The 24,242-nt window shown below is 39.4% G+C and overlaps 2 protein-coding genes across 2 annotated transcripts in view; one reads left to right on the top strand and one right to left on the bottom strand.

Annotated features, from left to right (window-relative positions):
* APOO (apolipoprotein O) overlaps positions 1 to 2,525 on the bottom strand; it is a 69,162-nt gene extending 66,637 nt beyond the window's left edge. Inside the window, exons 1-3 of the mRNA XM_068963309.1 lie at positions 2,511 to 2,525; positions 1,070 to 1,340; positions 854 to 1,020 (exon numbers count right to left, since the gene is read on the bottom strand). Coding sequence (XP_068819410.1) covers positions 854 to 1,020; positions 1,070 to 1,340; positions 2,511 to 2,525 — 453 coding nt within the window. The remainder of the gene's footprint in view (positions 1 to 853; positions 1,021 to 1,069; positions 1,341 to 2,510) is intronic.
* Positions 2,526 to 3,086: 561 nt separating this feature from the next.
* Positions 3,087 to 23,850, top strand: CXHXorf58 (chromosome X CXorf58 homolog). Its single transcript, XM_068963308.1, has 9 exons — positions 3,087 to 3,204; positions 4,333 to 4,393; positions 4,967 to 5,063; positions 6,940 to 7,034; positions 7,458 to 7,569; positions 14,534 to 14,665; positions 19,912 to 20,141; positions 22,552 to 22,714; positions 23,677 to 23,850. Exons 1-9 carry the CDS (start codon positions 3,087 to 3,089, stop codon positions 23,848 to 23,850), a joined length of 1,182 nt encoding a protein of 393 aa, XP_068819409.1.
* The last annotated feature ends 392 nt before the right edge of the window (positions 23,851 to 24,242 follow it).

Genomic DNA, 24,242 nt, shown 5'->3' with positions numbered 1-24,242 from the left:
AATGCCACAAGTGGAAGGCCAAATTCACGGTCTGATTTTATACTGTCCTAATGCCCCCAAAGCACATCGCAGCTCAATAAAACATTTAAATAGTACAATTCTGACATTTCATTAGCACTACTTTACGGGCGCACTGCTTCAAGACTCGATTTTGTAGACTCCTTTCTAATAGCTTGTGATTTGTTTTTCGTGATATACAAATACCATTTACTCTTTTTAAAGGAGAACAATGCCTTCATATTAAAATGCAGATTTCCGAGACAGTCTTCACTGTAAAAGTCAACTTCTTTCAAAGGACACGAGTTCATAAAATGGAAAGAAGTCAATCTGTTCATACTATATAACGTTTGCTGGGAGGGGGAGAGAAGTTCCAGTTGCTCCTTCTCACCCAGCCCTTCCCAGGCCAGCCTCTCTAACTTTCTGCAGCAGCTTCTCCAAAGGTGACCCTCCCCCATTCATACTGCAGGTTCTGAAACCTGACCTTGCCAGGCAACCAAAGCCGAACCCCGCAGTGCCCTGATGTGGCCTAACGTTCCTAACGAACACAAGAGGGGACCAGCCAGAGGGTGGATACTTTGAGGGGTATTTTAAAATTTTAAGTGTTTTATTCACGAGAGCACAACCCCAAAGGCCCCACCCAGCCACCCCAGGTCTCACGCCTCCGCCCGGCAGCCGCTCGCTCCACGCGGATCTCTGAATGAACAGCGAGGCCGGGACGCAGCCGGCCCAGAGGCGGGAAAAAACCTCGGGACGAGCCGGGCCTGGTCCCCGGAGAGGCCCACGACAGCGCGGAGAGGGCTCCGGGCGGCCGGGAGGGGGCGGTGACAGCTGTGACCCGGCTCCACTCTCTCACCTTGAACATGTCGCTGGCAGCAGCAGCTCCGGCGGGGTCACCCCAGCCTTGGCCCCGCCCACTACAGAGAGAGGCGGCTACGGCGGCCGGATAGGGCCCGATTCTTCCGACCGCAAACGGGCCGCGGTGCGGGTGACGGCCGTACAGCCAATTAGGTGCGGCCAAGGCTTAGCTCGGAAGCCGGGGTCTGAAAACCGCGTTGTTGAACTGCAGCGCGTGGCGCCTCAGGCGGCGAGCGAACGCAAGCCCCGCCTTCCGGAGGCTCCGCCCCTGCGCCGGCGGTTGCTAGGCGGCGGGAAAGCGCCCACTCTGCGCGAGGAGGAAGGCGCCGCTGCCCGCGCAGCGCTGGGAATCGGCCTTCGCCGCGCTGATTGGACGCCCGACGTAGGCTGAGAACCCTGTGTGCGGAGGCCGCCAGGTGGGGGCGCTCGTCAGGCCTCGGGCGGCATCGAAAGCCTCGCAGACGCAAACCGCCGACCTCTGGGGCCTGGATTTACCTCACAAAAGGTTTTTACTTGTGTGATGTTGGTTTTTTTTTTCCACTCTGGGCGGGACAGTTTTAAGATTTTAAATTTAAACTGATTTGCCACATCCTTTCATCTCGAAAGACCCTGAAATTTTTTTTTCTTCTTTAAAATACTTAAGCTTCTGTCTCTTACTGGGAATCAACTATTGTTCCCTTAATACTAATAGAAATAAGTAATAATGGTAATAATTATCTTATTGACAAGAATAGCAACAAGCAACAGCGTTTACTCTATGCCCGGCTCTTACCTAAACTCCATACATATATTGTCTTCTCTTTCCAACAACCCAAGTAGGTGGACACGGTTATTATTCCGCATCTAGTAGATGAAGAAATTGAAGCACAGAGAATAGGTGCAAGGCCACAGAGAAGGAAAGTGGGAAGTCAGGATCCAAATCTACCTAGTCGAGCTTTAAAGCCTGTGGTCTCACCTCAACAACTGTCACGGTGGCTCACAATGGGGTTGTGTTTCCTATAATATTTCGTTCAGTATTTCACATCTAACCCCATAGCAAGTGTAAGCCCATCCAGGCATGCATCTAGAAGATTTGGGGGATTTGTGTGGTGCTGTGTCCCTGCCCTCCAGCCAAAGACCACTAGGAACACATCTGTAGTTGAACAAGTTGGGTTTGTTTCTTGCAGCTGCTAGGAAAACGCACACCTTGGGAAACAGTGGGGCATCTCAGTGAGAGAGTGTTAGAAAGATTTATTCTAGGGTTTGGGCTTTGGTTGGGTGATTTGGGGGCGGGTTCAAGAAAGCAGGGCTTTGCTCTGGGTTGGGTGGTAGTAGGAAGCCAGGGTTAACACCTAAGCCCAGCTGTGAATGCCAGGCCAGCTCCTGGATGTTAAGGACTGCTTTTCTCTTTCTCAAGAGTTCGTGTATTCCAAGCTATCCCCATCCCCATTTCTAAGGAGAAATACTGAGACTCTGAAGGCTCTGCCTCAGTAGTGGAATGTCATATGTATATAAAAGTGTGACTTATAAGTGATCAGTTAGGGCAGGAAGTCTTAATTCAAGGAGTATGTGAACTTGGGAAAAAATTGCAACTTTATTTTCCCAAACCTCTACCTGAACTTTAGCATTTCTTTCAATTATATGTAGGTAACAAACCACAGTAGTATCAGCAGTACCTGTGACTTTGTCATCAATAGAAAGCACAGTATTTTCATATGATGTTACAGTAACAGCAAATTTCTTGAAATATTGTTTGTACTTATTACCACTTCACAAGTACAGAGCTCTCATATTGTTTAATGCATAAAGAAGACCCATTTCTAGAATTTTGTCTTTGAAAATATTTTGACAATAATTTCAAGATAATTGGAGTCTTTCATAATCCCATATATTTTATATTATGTATTTTAAGAAACATAGTTCTTAAAAGGCGTTTGTCCATAGGGATCCATGGCACCAAAAGAAAAGATTAAGAGACCCTGGTTTAGTACAAGACACTCAGCAGTGACTAAGAATTTGGGAGCTGCATCCAAATTGGAGTAATGTGTAAGGGATAGAAAATCAGAGGTAGAATCAGATCACTTATTACACATCCTCTCACTTTACCAGGGAGGGAACTGAGTTACTGAGAGGTTAAGGGACTTGCCCAAAGTCTCACAGCTATTCCATGATAAAACCAGGATGAAAAGTTTTTAGAAACCATATAAAAACCTTCTACTCTGATGTGCCTTGGGGATTCCATGGATAGCAAGATGCCTCCTGCCTTCAACCAACATGTTGGAATGACAGCCAAGAAATCAAATTATGGTGCATATGAGAAGTACTGTGAAAGAAAAACATATACAGTATTATGGAACCTTGAAGACAGTAGTGAGTAGTTCTGTAAAAAGGAGACGATGGAAAACTTCAGAGAAGAGCCATCACTTAGATTCGATCTTGAAGGGTGAATTGATGTTTGCTGACGGTAGGAAAGTTGTTTCAGGTAGAGGAAATCGCATGATCATCAGCACAAAGTTGTAAAACACTGACTTTGGCAAGAAATTCTTATTCTCGTAGAGTATAGAGAGGAATGCTAGTGGAAAGTTGGTATTTTGAGATTAGAGAGAGAATGGAGCTCAATTGTGAAAAGACTTGCACACGATTCTAAGGAGTCTGCACTTTTTTGGAGGAAATGAGGTGTCCCTGAAAGATTTTAAGTTGAAGAGTGATAAGGTTGGATTATTACTCTGAGAAGTTAACTCCAGCTGCAGTGTGGAGGATGAAGAGACTGGAGACCAGGAGACCAATTAAAAGGCTATGAGTAGATCCACTGTCTTTCCTATATACCTCATAATTCTTGTAGCACACAAAGGAGGTAAGTAACATTGAGGTCTATGAAACCTTCCTTTTTTAGGGGCTCTGGAATTAGTCTAACAATTATATGGAACTTGAGTCTCATCCAAACAGTGTAATAACATAGATTATGACCTCAAATGTTTAATTTATATACTTTCAGAGTATTTCATTGTGAAGAAAATGAGTCATTCCCTGAAGATACCAGTTACTGGTGTCCCAAAATCAGATAATCCACACTTGGGAAAAGGTCACAAAGTACATTTCTCGAATACTGTAAAGACAAAGGAAAAACAACAGTAAGTAGCCATCTTTTGCCTTGTATCATCTTCTACAACTGGACAGTTTCCATATGGTGTTTACCCAGCTAACATCCAACACTTCTTGTTTTGTAAATTAGAGGGGTTTTTTGTGTGTTTTAAAATTACTTTTGAATTGAGTAATAATTATTATAATTACAGTATTTCATAATTTACAAACCATGTTAAAACACATCTCTTTGATCTTAACACAACCTTGTGATGCAGTCTTGTTACCACATTTTGTAAGTGAGGAAGTAGCAACTGGAATAAGGTAAGCAATTTGCAGAAAGTTAATAGATGGCATCAGCTACTATTCAAGGGTTTGTTTCCATACTTCAGGACTTTTCTGCTCTACATCTTGTAGTCTGCACTTTGCCAGCCAGCAGCGACACTATACAGGAGTACCTCTCTTTGCATGTAACCCTGTGAGGGGTAATGATAGTGTTGTAGGGGGCAATTCTTGGAGAGTGAGGTTCCTACAATCTGCCAGTGCTGGGACATGATCAAAGTAGAATGATGCTCTGACCTCCTGACTGGGATGAGACTGGCTCAAACAAAGATCAGAGAAGGGAATTTCTTTTTCTAGGGCATGGTCATCTGCTCCCAGAAGAATATTGGGCCTCCTGTAACTTCACATATTCTATATTCTATTTTCTTAGCATTTGAACTAGTTGGACAATGTTTTTAAGAACTAGCTCTAATGGAATCATTTTAGGTCATGGATGTTTTTAGAAAGCACATTTTTTTGATGATAAAGTTTTACCAGGATTTTTTTTTTAATCTCAAGGGAAATATTCTCAAGTATTTCATATCCTCATTCTGACTAGATTCTACAGATGACCAGTTCTAATTACCACATCCAAATGTTCCTCATTAAGTCAGACTTAGGGTGGGGGATGAGGAGGTCCAAGAGAAGGAAGCATAAATTCAGAGTTCCCCAAGATTTTAGGAAAATGAAAACTACTTCACAAATCTTAAGCTCTTTTGTTTCCTCTCAGAAATAAAGATGTTTCGGCTCACATGATACAGAAAGCTTGGTTATCTCATCTCGACAAAACTGTGTTTCAACTCCTTAAGCATACAATTTGTGCAGCGGTATGTATTTTGCTTTTTGTTTGCTCTGACAGATATAATTACTTATCAAGGTAAAAGGTGTGTTAAATAAGATAGAATATATAGCCTTTTAAAATCTCTTCTCTTTGAATCTAATCATATTGCAGGGGATTGTGGGATTTCTTCTTTGGTTAACCCTGAATGGATATTTCTGGATTTACTTTTTTAAATTAATTATTTTAATTGGAGGATAATTACTTTATAATATTGTGATGGTTTTTGCCATACATCAACATGAACCAGCCACGGGTATACATGGATTTACTTTTAACCTGAGTAACTATTGTTTCTTTTCTGAAACCAATGTGATTTTTTAAAATTTCATTCCTTATTTAAAGATGTGAGACAGTGATCTTACAACGCCAAAAATCTCTGAATTAAAAGTGCCTTTACTGTCCACCCAGCAGTTTTACTTCTAGGAATCCATTCTACAATATATATATAATTTCATTGCAGTATTGTTATAACAGCAAAGAAAATAAAACCTATAATGTCCATCGATAGGATACTGGTTAAATAAATGTTGATACTTTCATACTGTTAAGCCTTGCAGCCTTGCATATGATTCTGCAATAGAAGGTAACTAAAATATCTCATTAGTAAACAAGGCAAGTGCAGCACATTATGAATAATATAGTCCTATTTGAATAAAAACAAACCAACAAACAAAAAGATGCACATCCCCCCACTCCCCAAAGAAACAACTCTGGCAACCCTGGCAGAGTATTAAGCCTTCTTTCATATAGTACTTAATATTCTCCTAATAAAATCACCTGTGATTACAGTAGTCTTTAATTAGTAATAGTCACATTAAGGGAATTTTAGCAGTTCTGAAAAAAAGATAAACGCTGAGAAATGTGTACACTTTCTCACCATCTGACCTACAGACCCATTTCTGATGTCAGCAAAAGCAGAATACCTCAGAGAAAACCCACTCAGGTAAACCTGTGACACTTCAGGTCCATTGTCTATTGTCTTCACATGTGGAACATGTATTTAATTATTGTAATACTGGTTTGTCATAATTTTAGATTCTTTTAGTAACAGTAAAAAAGAAAGAAAGTCTTTTTTAACCGGTTAACCTAACACTTCAAGTTACTGCAATACCTTACATTAATAATGCTTTGTCATTTGAAAAGCCCTGTAGTATACATTTTTATGTGATTGTCATAGGCATAAAGGTTGGGCAGGATCATAGGGGGGAGGAAATGGGGGCTTTAGAATTAAACAGATCTAAGTTTGAGTCCTGGTTTCTCTGCTTACTACTTTTATGCCTTTGAATGGGTTGCAGACACTCCCAGAGCCTCAGCATGCTCATCTGTAAAATGGGAATGATGATATTCAAATATTTATGTGTATAAGGTACCTAATGTAGTGTGGTATATAAAAGGTGCTTAAAATCTAGTACCATTTCTATTATTATCCTCATTTTACAGTGATTCACTCAACATCAAATACTTATTTAGTACCTGCTGTGTTCCAGGCACTGTACTAGATACTAGGAATACAACGGTAAAAAAGAAACACATGGCCCCTGCCTTCACGAAGCTTACAATCTAGTAGAAAACACAGACACATTTATAGTTAGTTACAGCATATTGTGAAAAGTGCTGTCTTAGGGAAAGAACAGTGCCTGGGATCTCAAGGAGGGATACATACCCAAACTTGGAGGCCAAAGGGATAAAGTAGTGACTCAAGGTGACACAGATGATAAGTGAGGGAGCCAAGACTAGAACTCAGATCTTTAGAATACCAAGTCTGGTGTACTTTCACTTTACCATGCCTCCTGTGTTGTTTCCAGTAAATTGTGCCTGGGCAGGGTATTGTGTTCCATTGACAGCACCATCATCTATTTCAGGAACATCACGTGACACATGAAATTTTGAAGAAAGTGAGCCCCTTAGAGGCTGAGCTTGTTAAAGATCCTTGCATGAAGTGTAAAGTTAGATTCAGGTAATGTTTTTATGCAGATTCATTTCAAGAAGTACTTAGTGTGAAGAAACCTGAGAAATTTATTTTCTTAAGTCCTCATAACTTCTCATGTTATAATTACAAATTAAGTGTCTTGTTCTTATTTACATTTATTATGTGAAGAAGCCAAGGCATGACTCTCTCAGGCCAAAAGTTGCCTTGAGAGTAGCTCTCATCTCTATGATGTGTTCAGTCTGACACACGTATGAGAATAGTTGTGAGCACACATGCCAAAGTGGGGCTCTTTCATCCTTTGTGATCCGTTTCATTGCTAGTTCTTTTCATGCTCTGGTATAGCCTTTAACCTGCATGTAAGAAACTATGTGAATTATCCTAAGTACAAGCGGGAGAAGTAACTGAGTCCCAAGTCTGATACCAAATGACTAATTTTGGTCTTTATTTCAGATTTAGTGGCGAAATATTTCCACCTTTCATCGTATTTAAAATTTTTCTTCACACTGAAGGCCATGGTTATAAGTATTTCAGCGGAAAAAAATTTTTAAAGCCATCAAGTGAGGTGATGTTTCATGATGTAGAGTTTGTGTTAATTTAGCTTCTTAAAATCTCTGTGATATCTGAATTGCATTCAGAGTATACAGACTACATTATTTCACCATTAAACAGCCCAGCAGGCGGGTAGTATTTTTTAAGCATCATGTTTCAAAGTGTCTTTGCTTATTAGCTAAAAAAAGATATTTGGAATGAAGTACTTGTATAAGGACCTAGAAAATACCCATCAGTTTTCTTTGTACGAAAATTTTGGTTTGTTAATAATGAATTACAGTGAATTATTGGTCAGGAGTTTTATTATTAATTATATTAATAATGTTTATTATGTTTGTTATGATAATTATATTGTTAAATATTTTTATTTTTAATTACGTAGAACATTTGATACAATTTTGTTTTAATGGCATTTTATCATTATCTCTTTGACTCTGATAGCCTGTTTAGAAAAAGTGTGCTAGAGTATTGAAAAGGAACTTTTAAAATATTTATCCTTTTTTACGTGAGTTCTTATACTTCTTACTTTCATGAATATTCATCACAATTGTGTCTACGCATAGGACTCACCTGCTCTTGTTAAAATACAGTTTCTGATTCAGTCAATCTGGGATGAAGCCTGAGATTCTGAATTTCTACCCAGTTCCCAGGTGCTGCAACTGCTGCTGGTCCATGGACCACATTTTTAAAAAAATATTGATTTCTTTGGCTGCACTGGGTCTTAGTTACAGCACTCGGGATCTCGTTGCACCACTGACTCTCCAGTTGTGGCAGGCACTCAGGCTTAGTTGCTCCAAGACATGTGGGATTTTAGTTCTACCCAGGATCAAACCTATGTCCCCAGCATTGCAAGGCGGATTCTTAACCACTGGACCACCAGGGAAGTTGCTAGACCATATTTTTAATAGCAAGGATCTACAACAAAAGTTTTATTCTTTTGACCCTTATACATGACTATAATTGATTTTTTTAAAAAAGGGTACATTCTCATATTTAGCCTTTTATAAACCATATATCAAAGGTTTTTTTTTTTTGTAGACTTCTGAAATATTTTACATGAAAGGTATGACCCACCTGAAATTATCAGTACTGGTATGTATTCAGAATAAAAGACCACACACCCTGGCAGTTTCTGACCAGATCCAGCATGTGCAACATTTATTCTCTGCAGAATATTAGAAAAGGAAAAGAGACTGCTTTTCTATGTCTTCTCAGGCAATATCAGAGAAAATTTAGCTTGGCTTCAGAAATGTAGCATAAGGACTAGTGGTTTCATGTGGAATATGGTGTTTCAGCACCATTAATATTTGTTCATTTATATATCAATAGAATGACTTCAATTGCAAAAGTATATATTTATTCTCCATTCCAGAGATAAATTCATATCACATATATCTACAGAATAAGCTTTTAGTTGTCCCTATAAAATGTCATCAGTTATTGCTTTTCTGAGGTTATATAATGGGGCTTTTTTAGGAACTTACGTTTTCCCAAGACAGTTCCTAGCAGACCCTGCTATGCCCAGGCTGCTGCAAATGAGAAGCTCAGACAGAGTCCATGACTGGAAAGCACTGTGCATATGTTACAAGGCATTAAAAATGCTGTTCAGTTCAGTCGTTCAGTCGTGTCCGACTCTTTGCGACCCCATGAATCCCAGCACGCCAGGCCTCCCTGTCCATCACCAACTCCCGGAGTTCACTCAGACTCACGTCCATCGAGTCAGTGATGCCATCCAGCCATCTCATCCTCTGTCGTCCCCTTCTCCTCCTGCCCCCAATCCCTCCCAGCATCAGAGTCTTTTCCAATGAGTCAACTCTTCGCATGAGGTGGCCAAAGTCCTGGAGTTTCAGCTTTAGCATCATTCCTTCCAAAGAAATCCCAGGGCTGATCTCCTTCAGAATGGACTGGTTGGATCTCCTTGCAGTCCAAAGGACTCTCAGGAGTCTTCTCCAACACCACGGTTCAAAAGCATCGATTCTTTGGCGCTCAGCTTTCTTCACAGTCCAACTCTCATATCCATACATGACTACTGGAAAAACCATAGCCTTGACTAGACGGACCTTAGTCGGCAAAGTAATCTCTGCTTTTGAATGTACTATCTAGGTTGGTCATAACTTTTCTTCCAAGGAGTAAGCGTCTTTTAATTTCATGGCTGCAGTCACCATCTACAGTGATTTTAGAGCCCCAAAAAATAGCCTGACACTGTTTCCACTGTTTCCCCATCTATTTCCCATGAAGTAATGGGACTGGATGCCATGATCTTAGTTTTCTGAATGTTGAGCTTTAAGCCAACTTTTTCACTCTCCACTTAAAAATGCTGTACAGTAACTTAAATTTATCTTAATTACAAAGTAACTGTTGAAAAAAGGAAATAGCACAGAGATTTCTTTAAAAAGGAAAATATACCTTTCTTCTTTGTGCTGCAGCTTTCATTCACCTGAGATGATCACTGTTCATTGTTGTATGTCCTTCATTTTTTCCATAAAAATATATTGCTAAAAATTTTGTTATTTTTTAAATGAGATTATACCATTCAGCTTTTTTCACTTAATATTATAAAGGCTTGTAAATGGTCAGAACATACCTAACTTGATCAGTTTAGGGTTTCTTTTACTCTTTAGTTCAGCTTCAGAAGAAACTCTGGCACTATTTGGATTCATAGTTAGTAGAAAACCTGTAGAAATGGAAATTTCAGTGACTCTAAGGTCACTGAATTATTTTGCTCTTTGAATGTATAATAGACACTATATCTTGAGCAAACTGCTGCAACTTTATTAAGTTTATTTCTTAATGTAAAAGAAGTAAGTCAGTTTTAGTCCATTCAGATGTTTAATCTAAGTTCATTTATGAAGGAGGGGAGTTTCACCAATTCTTTTTTGTTGTTCCATCTTTCCCCTCGTTCTTATATCCATTTCTAGTTTCATTTCCTTATGATTTTCCAACACCCTTTCTCATGTATTTACAAACACACTGTCACACGCAAAAGCAAAAACAAGTGAAAGGATATAGAATAGCCTAAACTACTTTAGAGAAGAAAAACAAAATTAGACAATTTACCTTGCCTGATTTCAAGACTTAAAACACTACAGTAATCCTGACGCTATAATGATGGCAAAAAGACAGACATGTAGATCAATGAAACAGAAAAGATAATCCAAAAATAGACGCACACATATATAATCAGTTGATTTTTATCAAAGGTTTGAAGGCAGTTTAAATGGTGCCAGAACAATTGAATAGTCATGTGTATAAAAAAGATCTAATTTCATTTACCTACTTCAATGATCTATTTCCAGAGCAATGCTTATCTACACAGGGTTGTCATATAGTAGTCCACCAACTAGAATATTCTAAAGCCTTGCTACTCAAAATGTGGTCTGCAAACAAAGGAAACTATACAAAAACCAAAAACAGTTTTTAAAACTAAATATAAAATAAAGTGTGATCTGCAGACCTGCAGCAATGGCATTCCCTGGAGCTTATTAGAAATGCAGGCTCTCAGGCCCCACCTCACACCCACTGAATCAACAGGTGCATTTTAACAGGACCCCCAGGTGATTCTAGGCACAATATAGTTTGACAAGCACTGTCATAAAGCTGCCCTCCCCCATGACCTAGACACCTCTGGGTAGTTGACAATTCCTTAACATCCAGCAATTGTTAAATTGAAAATCCCTGTTCTTTTTGAGGATTGAATGTTTATGTAAAAGGGAAAAACATCGTTAATAATAGCTGCCCTTATTGAGCACCATCAAGTATGATGTTAAACATTTTAAGCACATTATCATTTAATTCTCATAAATTCTAGAATGTAGATTCTGTTACTGTCTTCGTGTTTTAAAATATTAAGTAACTTGCCTAAGTTCTCACAACTACAAAGTGAAGGAACTGACATCAAGACCAAGTGAGCCTGACTCCAGAACCGTGTTCTTAACCACTTCTGAGTCAGGAACGTGAACGTGAACGTGAACGTGAAGTCGCTCAGTCGTGTCTGACTCTTTGCGACCCCATGGACTGTAGCCTACCAGGCTCCTCTGTCCATGGGATTTTCCAGGCAATAGTACTGGAGTGGATTGCCATTTCCTTCTCCAGGAACCCTACTAAATAAGTTTCTTATGTGGCCCCCTGATAACTCTGATGAGGTACGTGTCATTCCCATTTTTCCTGTGTGGAAGCTGGAACTTGGAGAGGCTTGTCAGAGCCAGAACTGAGACTTGAACACTTCATATTTCCACCATACTGTGCACATTTCAGGGTTGAAACAACGTTCCACTGTACTGTGCACACTTCAGGGTTGAGCAACATTCCACTGTACTGTGCACACTTCAGGGTTGAACAACGTTCCACCATACTGTGAACACTTCAGGGTTGAACAATGTTCCACCGTACTGTGCACACTTCAGGGTTGAAACAATGTTCCACTGTACTGTGCACACTTCAGGGTTGAAACAATCTTAGTAGTGATGGTGGTTTTATTAATTCTGAGCTTATATATAATTGAACTTTTCTAAACCAAGATACCCTGTTCCTGAGCATTTATTACTACCTTCATGAGTGAGAATTTCCAGCCAAGGAGGGAAGTGACTTGAGATATGAGAATAACTTAACAAGCCCAACTGTAAATCTTGGCCAGCAAGTAGCCACAAGGCTGTGGGGTCTTCTGGGCCACAGCTATGCTAGCTACCAGGAGAGGTATCAAATTTAGAGATGCCCCCCTCTGACCTGGGCTTCCCTGGTGGCTCAGTGGTAAAGAATCTGCCTGCCAATGCAAGAGACTCAAGTTCAATCCCTGGGTCAGGAAGATCCCCTGGAGAAGGAAATGGCAACCCACTGTAGTAGTCTTGCCTGGGAAACCCCTTGGACAAAGAAGCCTGGGCAGGCTACAGTCCATGGGGTTGCAAAGAGTCAACTTAGGGACTAAAAAACAACAAAAACAACAGCCCTCTGACCCTTTGAGTCACCCACTAAGAATGGAACCTGCCTCTAGAATTCTAGTCTTGATTGGCTGCTCTCGTGGGATCCTTGCCTAATTTTACCCCTTTCTTTTCTCCTTTCTTCCTTTTCTCTTCATTCCCATCCCTTCCTACCCAGAAGGACTTAGTGAACCTGGCCATAGATAGCCAGTGTCTGAGAAAGAACATCTTGGCCACTGGAGGGCAAACTTTTTTCAAACCCCTGACACAGCTGGGCAACAAGCCTGCCCTGTGCTGCCAGGTGCTGGTTTTTTGGCTGAGAGACTGGAATGGGCTTGACACACCTGAGCCACACAGCTGAGCTGCCATACGAATAAGGAAACTGGGGGTTGGAGAGATTGGTGGTGGTGGCTGAGTGGAGTAGAGTAGGGAGGAACTGACAAGAAACACTTTTTCTCTCTTTTTAAATTGTGTTTACGTATTTGGCTGCACTGGGTCTTAGTTGCGACATGTGGGATTCCCTGACCAGGGATCGAACCTGAGCCCCCTGCCTTGGCAGCACAGAATCTTAGCCAGAGAAGTCCCAGAAATACCTTTTATAAGTAACCTGAACTAAAGGAAAATACATTTATATCTACTAGAGAAATTCTCAAGGCAGAAATTATATGGTTTTCAGACCTGTTCAGTGTACAACTATTGCCTTTACCTTTAGTGTTATTGTGGGGATGAGAATTAGAACCCCATTATGCAAGAAAGCATAATGAAGATACGTGCCACTATACTGCCTTTTCTTTAGATGCATAGTGTTTAAGGAAACTAATGAAAGGGAAAATGAAAATGATCTGCCTAAAGGAAGGTTCCATCACATTTTTAGTAAACTGTTTCTATGCCTTTGATTTAGTGCATTTGGAATCAAACTACAACCATTTGAATATTTTCTTTCATTTTCCCCATGTGTCTGTGTTCTATGCTTTGCAATTTAAATAAAGAAATACATAGGAAATATTCTGGATAACAAAAGTGAGAATGGAAATAAGAAATACATTAAGGCTTCCTGTTATTTTGTGTAAGTAAAAAGAACAGAGATTCTGAGTTTCAATCCTGTCTCTATTCTATAGCCTAATATCAGCATGAAAACAGAGTTCCCACACTTTCACAGTATCACATTCTGAGATACAAAGGAAAAAAGAAACTGATCTGGAATCTAACGAAGCTTGAATTTTCATCTATGCCACTCTCCCTTCACATAAGCATAATCTCTGTGGCCAGAAGCATGGATATGTAATATAAATATGTATTAGAAGAGTCAGCACATACTTATGGCGGAATAGGGAGGAGGGTGGAGAGCGCTGAAGTCTCTATTCACAGTCTATGTATAGCTCTTAGCACAAGGACAGGTATACATGAAAAGGTATGAAGCAAATATGGCTAGACAGGATTTGAGCCTCCATGTTTTCTGTGATTCTTCTGTCTCTGCACTCTCAGGTCTTGTCAACAAAATGTTGACATTTGGGAGAGGAAAAAACCCTTTGTTTGCTGCTCTTTTGCTACCGAGAAGAGCCTGAAGGAAAGGGAGGTCTGAGCACTCTGAAGCATACATGTTTCCATTTGGGGGCGACGTATTAACTACCACATAAAAGAGCTGGCCCCGGTACCTTTCATTGCGGTTCCTAGGGCAACCTGTTTAATAACCAGATAGGCTTTCTCTGCATTGACAGCATGAATGACGTTAGAGGTTTGTTTTGCTTTTTAAAGGAAAATAATGTTTTTTTAAGGGGGAAAAACAGATTAAAAAAAAAAAGACTGGTCCTCTGGGGATTGTAGACTCTGCTACTCCTCTCGCTGCATTTGAAAACTATGTAGATATGGTTATGGAAACAGATTTTAAGTGGTTTAAAAATCTACATAATCTTTTCTTTGTAAATACAGTCTTTTTATTGAACAGCAAGTTACTAGAAGAAAGGAACAATATTTGATGGATTTGTCTCAAAAATATGTAAAATGTGTGCTGATAGTTACTCCTATTATATTAGTATTTTAAAAGTAAATCTTTTCTCTTTATAGGCTGAGGCTGATGCTTACAAAATAATGGGGAGAAAGAAATTTTATCATCAAATTAAGGAAGATGAACGTCTTTTCCAGAAGTTCAAAATAACTGATGACACAGATATTGTCACCCTGAAAGATTACATGCAAGTAAGAAATTTAGATTTGGATATTTAAAACAAACAACAGCAAAATAAGCCTTGTGACCCTTTCTTTCAGGAAGTAAGAATTATACATTAGTTTATTGTGGTAAAATACACACAATATAAAATGTGCTATTTTATTTTTTTTCAGATTTTTTATTATTTTATTTTTATACAAGAAAGGATAATAACAAAAAGGAAATAGTTGCATAATCTCACCAGGCAGATAGCCCAATAGATACTTTTCTAAAAATAGCAATGTCATGTATAGAAGTTACAGCTTCACTTACCACCCTAGACTTTTCTCCAAATGCAAAATGTGCTATTTTAAAGTGTACTATTCAATGGCATTAAGTACAATCATCAGTTCAGTTCAGTTCAGTCACTCAGTCGTGTCCGACTCTTTGCGACCCCGTGAACTGCAGCACGCCAGGCCTCCCTGTCCATCACCAACTCCCGGAGTTCACTCAGACTCACGTCCATCGAGTTGGTGATGCCATCCAGCCATCTCATCCTCTGTCATCCCCTTCTCCTCCTGCCCCCCATCCCTCCCAGCATCAGAGTCTTTTCCAATGAGTCAACTCTTCACATGAGGTGGCCAAAGTATTGTAGTTTCAGCTTTAGCATCATTCCTTCCAAAGAACACCCAGGGCTGATCTCCTTCAGAATGGACTGGTTGGATCTCCTTGCAGTCCAAGGGACTCTCAAGAGTCTTCTCCAACACCACAGTTCAAAAGCATAGATTCTTCAGCGCTCAGCTTTCTTCACAGTCCAACTCTCATATCCATACATGACTACTGGAAAAACCATAGCCTTGACTAGATGGACCTTTGTTGGCAAAGTAATGTCTCTGCTTTTCAATATGCTGTTTAGGTTGGTCATAACTTTCCTTCCAAGGAGTAAGCGTCTTTTAATTTCATGGCTGCAATCACCATCTGCAGTGATTTTGGAGCCCCAAAAATAAAGTCTGACACTCTTTCCACTGTTTCCCCATCTCTTTCCCATGAAGTGATGGAACCAGATGCTATGATCTTAGTTTTCTGAATGTTGAGCTTTAAGCCAACTGTTTCACTCTCCTCTTTTACTTTCATCAAGAGGCTTTTTAGTTCCTCTTCACTTTCTGCCATAAGAGTGGTGTCATCTGCATATCTGAGGTTATTGATATTTCTCCCAGCAATCTTGATTCCAGCAAACATCACTACCATCTAGTTTAAGAACTTTTTGTCACCCCAAAGGAAACCTGACATGCATTAAGTGGATTCCCCCATTCCCCCTTCACTCCAGCCCCTACTGACCACTAATCTGCTTTCTATCTCTCTGAATTTACCTATTCTGAATGTTTCATATTAATGGAATCATATAATATGTGGCTTATTGTGTCTGGGGAGTAATAGCTGAGGAATATGGGGTTTCTTTTGGGAGTGATGGAAATATTTTGGAATTAGGAGTGATATGTATCATAAATTTACTACACACTGAATTTTATACTTTAAAATGGTAAATTTTATGTGAATTTTTATCTCAACACAAAAAATTGAAAAATGAAAAATAAGTGCATGGTGCTAAAAAGAGTACATGATAGAGATTTGACCTAGTAAGGAAGGGATCTATTATTGTTTGGGTGCTTTCTGCTACAAGTAACAGAATATCTGCAACCACAAGAGGCTTAAAAAATGAAGGATATTTATTTTCTCACATTAGAATGTCCCTGGACAGGAGCATCATGGAATAGCTAGTGCCACAACTCCAGGATATCAGGGTTCTTAGCCAGCTTCTCTACAGTCCTTTCAGCTTCCTTGACACAGTGACAAGATGACTAGCACATCCTCACCTATACTCAAAGGCAGGAAGAAGACTTAGCATCTTTTCCTCTTTATCTCAAGAAGAAAAATCTTTCCCAGAATCCCCCAGCCGACTTCTTCTCAGATCTTCTTAGTCAGAACTGGATCACATGCTCCCCCTAAACCAATCACTGTAAAGGGAAATGGGATCATTTTCCCATAAATGATGTAGGACAATCACGGTTCATATTCTGAGGCCTTCCTTCCCAGAGCTTATGTCTGTTCTAAACGAAAAAATAAATAAATAAACCAGGGCTCCATAAGCAAAGGAGTTGGGGAATGGTTGATAGGCAGGCAATCAACAATGCGTCACAGCCTCCAAGTGGTGCACCCCAGGCAAGGCTCTGTGGTAGGATGAACTGCAGGGCCTGAAAAAGAATTTGTGGGCCTGGAGAAGGGAGGGCTCAGAAGGTGTGGAGGGCTGTCAGCCTGGAGGGCTGGCAAAAGATCATCATACAGGGCTTTTGACCATAGTAAGGTGTTTATTTTTTTTCCTTGATCCTGTATGCAGTGAGAAGCTGGTACAGTATCTTAGGAAATGAGGTGATCTAATCTAATACTTGAAGATATCTGTCTGGCTGCAATGTAGATAAGGGATTAGAGGACAGGAAGAACTGTCTCCTTGTTTGGAGGTTCCTGCAGTATTTTAGGAGAGATGGTGGTATCTTGGTTTAGGGAAGTGAAGCTGGAGATGCAGAAGATAATTAGGGAATAAAAGCAGTGGGCCTTGGGAACAGAGAAGTGAGCTAAAAGAAGGTGTCCAACATGGCTCCTAGGTTTCTGGTTTGCATAACTGGTCTGACAGCAGTGCTGAATCAGGGAACTTAAACTAGAAATCTGAATAGTAATAATAGCAAATGCTGATGTAATACTAACTCCAATTCTCATAAGAACCCTAAGAAGTAGATACTATTATAACCCCCGTTTTATAAGTTCTAAAGAAACAAGGGATCCCAAAATTCTAGCTACTAATAATAATAGTAATAATATATGGCCTTAACTATTCACTCAGAGTTGCTTCCATGTGAAACATGAAATTAATGCAGTGCTTTAGAGATTCCCAGTTGTGTTTTCTTCCTTTTAGAGCCCTAACCTAGAAGATTAGAGAACTGAACCAGGGAAGAAGTAGAGCTTGGGAATGTCAACTATCTTTGTGAATGATGTGGGTCACATCCTTGCAGACTGTGACTATGCCAAGGACTGGTGTCACAGAAAGAAGTTCCCAGATAGACATTGAAAGAGATATGATGATTGCTGGAATTTATTGAGTCCTTTATGGACACAGCCTTGTTTCTAGCTCTTTAAATACATATTATCTGCCTTAACCTTCAAGTTTGTAAATTTTGTGACCCTTTAAAAGATGAGAAAAATGGAGCTTAATGAGATTTTTTTAAAACTTGCCCAAGGTCATATAGTTAATAAGTACAGAGCAAATCATTGACAGGTCTGAGATGTTTACCCATTTTGCCATTCCACTCTCAGGAAATAAAATGTACAGGCAGTCCTCACTTTGCATGGTAGTACAGGGTCATAAAAATGACCATGAAAGCTGAAACCATGCAAACCAAACTTAATCATCAATGGGAAAAATCATGATTGTTCTGTGCCTTTCAAAAACCTTATCAAAACATTAAAAACTCCCTTACTCTATGTTATAATTATATAGGAAAATGAAAAAAGCAAAACATTTATTTAGTACACTGTAATTTAAAACATTAGAAACATTCAGAATTTAAAATGTTTTACTTCTTTGTAAAAAGCTTATCATTTAAAATATACTAAAAACCGTTGGATTATATACTTTAAACCAGTGAATTATAAGAGATGTGACTCTCAAAAAAAACCTGTAAAAAAGCTAGTTTATCAAGAGTAATTTAAACAGTGTTTGCTGCTTTATTCTCATATGATTTACCATAAGGAGTGAGCATCTTCTCTATGCCCTGGAAAATTGTCATACTCCTCAGTTTGCATCACCCACCAATATTTTACCCCTTGTACATTTTTTCTCCACCTGGCTTGCAGGGTCTTAGTTCCCTGATGAGGGATCAAAACCGGATTCCTGGTAGTGAGAGCACTGTCTTAACTAGTGGACCACCAGGAATTTCCTATACTTTGTACTTGAAGTGTTTTGAAATATTTCAGGGCTCCTTTAATATGAAGTTTCTTTTTTGCCAACATTACTTCCTCTAAGAAAACTTAACCCTTTCCATCATTGCCATTTTCCCATCTATGTTGAGTTCACTTTCACTAAGTCCCTCTTGCAGCCTAGTTGCAGACTCCTGAATGATGAAAGTATCAACATCTCCATGGTCACCTGTTTCTTTTAGAACTCTGTTTACATTTAATTTGAATTTCACTTCCAGCTTTACCACTTTTTGTTTCTTTGTTGGACTCTTCCCTCTTTTGATTATCTTTATTGGTAAAATGTCACATGGGTTTATCACTGGGAGACAGAGAGACAACACAATTACATACTTTGCTGTCTGTGTGTGAACTAAAAAGCAGATCCACAGTGTCCAATCACTGTCATACTTTGAAAGAAGTGACATGATTTGTCGTCTACCATCACACACACGTATTATTTCTGTAGTAATCTATGCACTGAAGAGCTAGCAACAGCGTTTGTACTTTATGCATTTAATTCAGCTATACTGTGGTAGGTGAAATTTGAACTGTGTTGTTGAAGGACTAAGCTTATTTTGCTAAATGGTGGTAACTGGAATTTGTACAAGCCTAAAGGATGCAAAGGAAGGACTGCTTGTATGTGTGTGTGTTAGAGAATGCAAGAGAGAGAGGGGGTGTGTGTGTATGTGAGAGAGATACCCTAAATGCCTAACATAGTAGTTTCTCCTGCCCTATTCCTGTCTCTTAAAATGAACATTTATAAGGTTGAATTGATTATATATACATTTTAAATTCCTAATTTGATATTTTAAATGTCAAAAAAGAAAAGCGGGATTTCTACAAATACTCCACATGAAAATAATGAAATTCACCACTTAGCACCAGAGGTGAACTATTTCTCAAAGGTTTGTGCTTTCAGTGCAAGCATGTCATGAACAAGCATTGCCAGGTATGTAGATCATACCACTATTTTCAGTTTTATCTGAGTTATATTTACCTTGAAGATGTAGTGTTTAGGCATTAAATGTTCAGTGAGTGTGGTACTATGTACACAATACCATGTGACAGGGATCCTGCCTTGCCACAGCAGGGGAGCTAAAACATACACAGGTAGCTAGAACACCGAGTAGTCAGTAATAAGAGCATAGAAGAGTGATCTCAATACAGTCCAGAGATGGAGTCAGGGAATGCTTTTTGGATGAAGTAGCATTTGACTGGATTCTTGGGAAATGTGCCTAAAAACTTCTGGAGTACCATAGCCAATCATGCTTGGTTGTTTTTCATATAGTATTCCAGTCATCTGGATGAGATCCCTGCATCTTCTGGTGGCAGAAATAACTGTTGGCGAAGATTAAGCCTCGAAAACATTCCCAGGACAATGATAATGTATGACATAGTTGATTATGCTGAGTCTGGAATAATCTCAAAACGTCTAAAAAAAGAAATGAAGTATCTATTACAAAGACCAAAAACAGAAGAGATGCATCAGCACCAGCTACAGATTGTTTCTGAAGTTAGGTAAAAGTGGTACTTCACTGGAGTTACAGTACTAGGGGAATTTCTGGAAATGTTCACATTCTCCCAAATAGCTCAGGAAAGATAATAACAGAGCATGTGAGAAAAAATGGGTTGGAGCAGATTGCTCAAATTTTATGCAACTTTGTAAACACAGCACTAGCAAAAAGAACATTTGGTACCTGGGGAGATAACTTGTACCACCAGACAGACCACCAGAGCAAATATCAAAAATGTAGAGTGAAAATACTGGTGACTCTTTAATTAGAGGAAGTAGTGGGCACTGAGACAGTACAGATGGAAGTGGAGCGCTAGACCAGTGTGGTGACCTTTTAAGTAGAGATAAGAAGCAGTGCAACCTGCCACAAACCAGGAACCATGCAAGGCAGAAAGTATGGTGGAGGGCAGTAAGGGTAGATTGTGTGTGTCTGGGGGGCTCTATGGGGAGAGAGCGCTAGGTGCCAGCGTTATTGTTATTTTCATAAATGCAACCAAAAGGGCTCTCATTGCCCATGCTGCACAGAGGAAAACATTTTCCTTTTCTGCTGAAGGTTATAATTCTAGTCTTGCTATTCTGGCTCCCTTTGCAGAGGATAAATTGCATATAAATTGCAGTGACATTATTCCCTTCTTTACCAATAACATGTGAGCCAGTTCACATTATAGAAAAACATGTCGTAGCAAAATAGACTGTATTATGATCCGAAACAACATGGACAGACTATGACTACACCAATTATATTCTTTTTTTCTTTCCATTACCAAATCTCACCTAGCCCATCTTGTTTACAAATTAAGCTTTTTTCTTAAGAAAAAGAAAATAATAAGATTGAAGAGGACCTGTTGGCAGTCTCTTTTCACACAGCTATATTTGAAATGAAAAATACTGCTTTAGTACATGAAAAGACACTGGTGACCCACTGTCAGGCAAACACATTGGGTTTTTTTCAAGGAGTAGAGATGAGTGGGTGTTGACCCAATAACATGATTTATCCCATTTATTTTATGATCAAGGCTGTACATTTGCCAGACAGATGGCCTAGTGTAGGGCACAGTCTGTCATCATGAAATAGATTTTCTCTAACTTATCCATATAAGCATTGAATAGGGGACTTAACCCTATTACCACCAAGGTCAAATAAATGATGTAATTTTCTCTGCCACCATATATATATAACTGTAAGCTCCCTGCTATTTAGACTCATGCTACTGATTATCCAAGAATGAGTCACTTAAAAAGCCAAATAAGTAATCATATTCTAAATCAACTGAAGAGGGGAAAGTACTTTCATAAAAACTCCTTTGAATGCAGTCTTAGTTTGGGATCTCCAAGAAGCAAACCCTGAGGTAAGGATTAGAGTATGAGTAGTTTATTTCGGAGGTGATCCCAGGAACCATTGATGAGAGCGGGTGTTGTGCTAAGTCATTTCAAGGGATAGAAAAGTGAAACAGGGAAGGGCCACCAGCCAAAACAGTGTGTGTTAGCGAGCAAGTTATTACTGTGGGTAACAAGCTTAATCCTTCCTGGGAATGACCTAGCCAGTGTAGAACATGCAACTCAAGTTATCCCACTGAGGGAAAGGGAATTGGGATATTTATACACCAACACCCATCAGTCACTGGTGAAGGGTAATTTAGGAGGGGAGGTATTAATTTTGGGACACTTTCCCTGCACATGGGCTCTTGTTTCCATAAGAAAGCTCTCAGAGTAAATGAAGCCAATGCTGACAGTTGGAAGTTGGGTATATGTGCCCTATGGCCAAGGGAACTAACAGCATGGCACCAACCATGTCTAGTTCCAACACTGATATAAACAACTTGTTTCAGCCATTATGAAATTTAATACTTGTTGGTGTTCGTATATAGTATATATTTTTGAAAGAGTCCAATGGCTATTACATGGTGTTTTCCAGGAAAACTGATTTTAAATTGATACCACATTTTGTAATTTTCATTATCATCATCATAAACATTGTCTATACACCTTCATGGGCTTCCCTGGTGGCTCAGCAGTAAAGAATCTGCCTGCAATGCAGGAGACTTGGATTTGATCCCTGGGTCGGGGAGATCCCCTGGAGGGGGGCATGCCAGCCCATTCTAGTACTCTTGCCTGGAGAATCCCATAGACAGAGGAGCCTGGCAGGCTGCTGTCCATAGGATCGTACAGAGTCGGACATGACTGAAGCGACTAAGCAGGAACATCACCATACACCTTCATAAGTGAGAAAGAACTATGCTGTGTAACTCAAGCAAAAATGATAACTTTGGCCTAAATACTTACATGCAATATTGCTCCAAGCACTGAGCTTTATGATACAGTTGCTAAAGGGTGCTTTAATAAAAGTTGGAACTTGTTTTACATGTAAATTTTATTTTGTGCAATTTTTCTGTCTATACTCCAAATGTTTTCTAGGTCCCCTTTATTCTTATCAAGTCTTCAACCTTTATATCGGCCCTACCAACAGCAAAGTCAAATTAGACTTCTGGGTCGTCGATCCAAACAAGCTCTAATGAAAGTTGAAAAAATGAAAAGAGCTTATAAGATGGCTAAAGAAAAAAATGCTTCTGTGGGATCTGTAAGTTTAACTTGTACTGAATTCATTGTTTTGGACAATAGTCAAACTGTAGGTAATTCTACTTCCTTAGGTAGAATTTTCCTAATCTACAAATTCACGAATGAAACATACATTTGGTATATACTTTAGGCTCAGGGCTTCCCTGGTGGCTCAGAGGTTAAAGCATCTGCCTGCAATGCGGGAGACCAGGGTTCGATCCCTGGGTCTAGAAGATTCCCCTGGAGAAGGAAATGGCAACCCACTCCAGTATTCTTGCCTGGAGAATCCCATGGACAGAGGAGCCTGGTGGGCTACAGTCCACGGGGTTGCAAAAAGTCAGACAAGACTGAGAGACTTCACTTTCACTTTAGGCTCAGAGGGTAAAGGGTCTGCCTACAATGTGGGAGACCCAGGTTCAATCCCTGGGTCGGGAAGATACCCTGGAGAAGGAAATGGCAACCTACTCCAGTACTTTTGCCTGGAAAATCCCATGGACTGAGAAGCCTGGTAGGCTACAGTCCATAGGTTCGCAAAGAGTTGGGCACGAGTGAGTGACTTCACTTCACTTTAGATGGTATAAAGCTACGTTCCTCTTGGTAACACATGTTTTAAAAATTCTTAAATAGCTATTCTGATAAATACCAGCCATTTTGGCTCCACATCAGTATAAGTTGGCAAAAAGCCCAATTGTTTCTGTATATTGACACTGTTGATTCAGCACATCTCTAATGGTGCGTTTCTCAAAATGGAAGTCATTTCTATCTACACTTATTAAGAGCTATAGTGTGGAAAGTCAGCTTCAGTATACTACATTTCAAGAATATTTTCAATGAACATGTATTCATGTTTCCTTCGTAGTTTTCTAAAAATCTGCTATAAATTTTTTTCAGATGAGGTTAAGTATGAACAGTCAAATATGAAAACATAAAACAGTAGAAACCAACTATAAAACACTTTCCATTTTTATTTATAATTCTATCTAGGAACCAAAAATGGACATACCAGGTGCAAACCAGAAAGAGACAGTTGTCTTCTCCACCCCATCTTTTGACATTGTGAAAGTTAAAGAACTGTCAGATGACGAATTGGAAAAAGAGGAAAAGGAATTATTTGCCTGGTGTCAAGACTTGTTTATTAATAACTCTCCATCATTTTAATGCACAGCTAATTGACAGAAAACCAACTTCTTCAACAATCTGCTTGTCTGTCTATAAATGAGTATGTGCATTAAAGGAAAACAAAATATATACAAGTGCTCAGTATACTTTCTTAAGCAAATGTGTGACAGATTTTAAAGCCCTTTCTGTATTACCATAGGTACAGGTATTTTTTTACTGACAGAATTTTAATAATAATTTCAAATAGGTGCCCTCAAACTAGCTGCATAAGATTTTCTTCAAGAAATGGTGAGAATTTTATCTCTGGAACTTTAATTCAATTTTTATTTTCCTTCATTAAAAAAAAAATATCTGAACAGGACATGCTTAGCATAAATATTAGAATTCACAGAATAAAAGGCTGCTCTTGAGTCAGCCTCCAGTGTCTTTTT

This window comes from Capricornis sumatraensis, chromosome X (genome assembly GCF_032405125.1).
Source record: "Capricornis sumatraensis isolate serow.1 chromosome X, serow.2, whole genome shotgun sequence".
NCBI lineage: Eukaryota > Metazoa > Chordata > Mammalia > Artiodactyla > Bovidae > Capricornis > Capricornis sumatraensis.
Note: the sequence above shows the minus strand (reverse complement) of the source record. Positions and strands in the feature narration are given on the sequence as shown.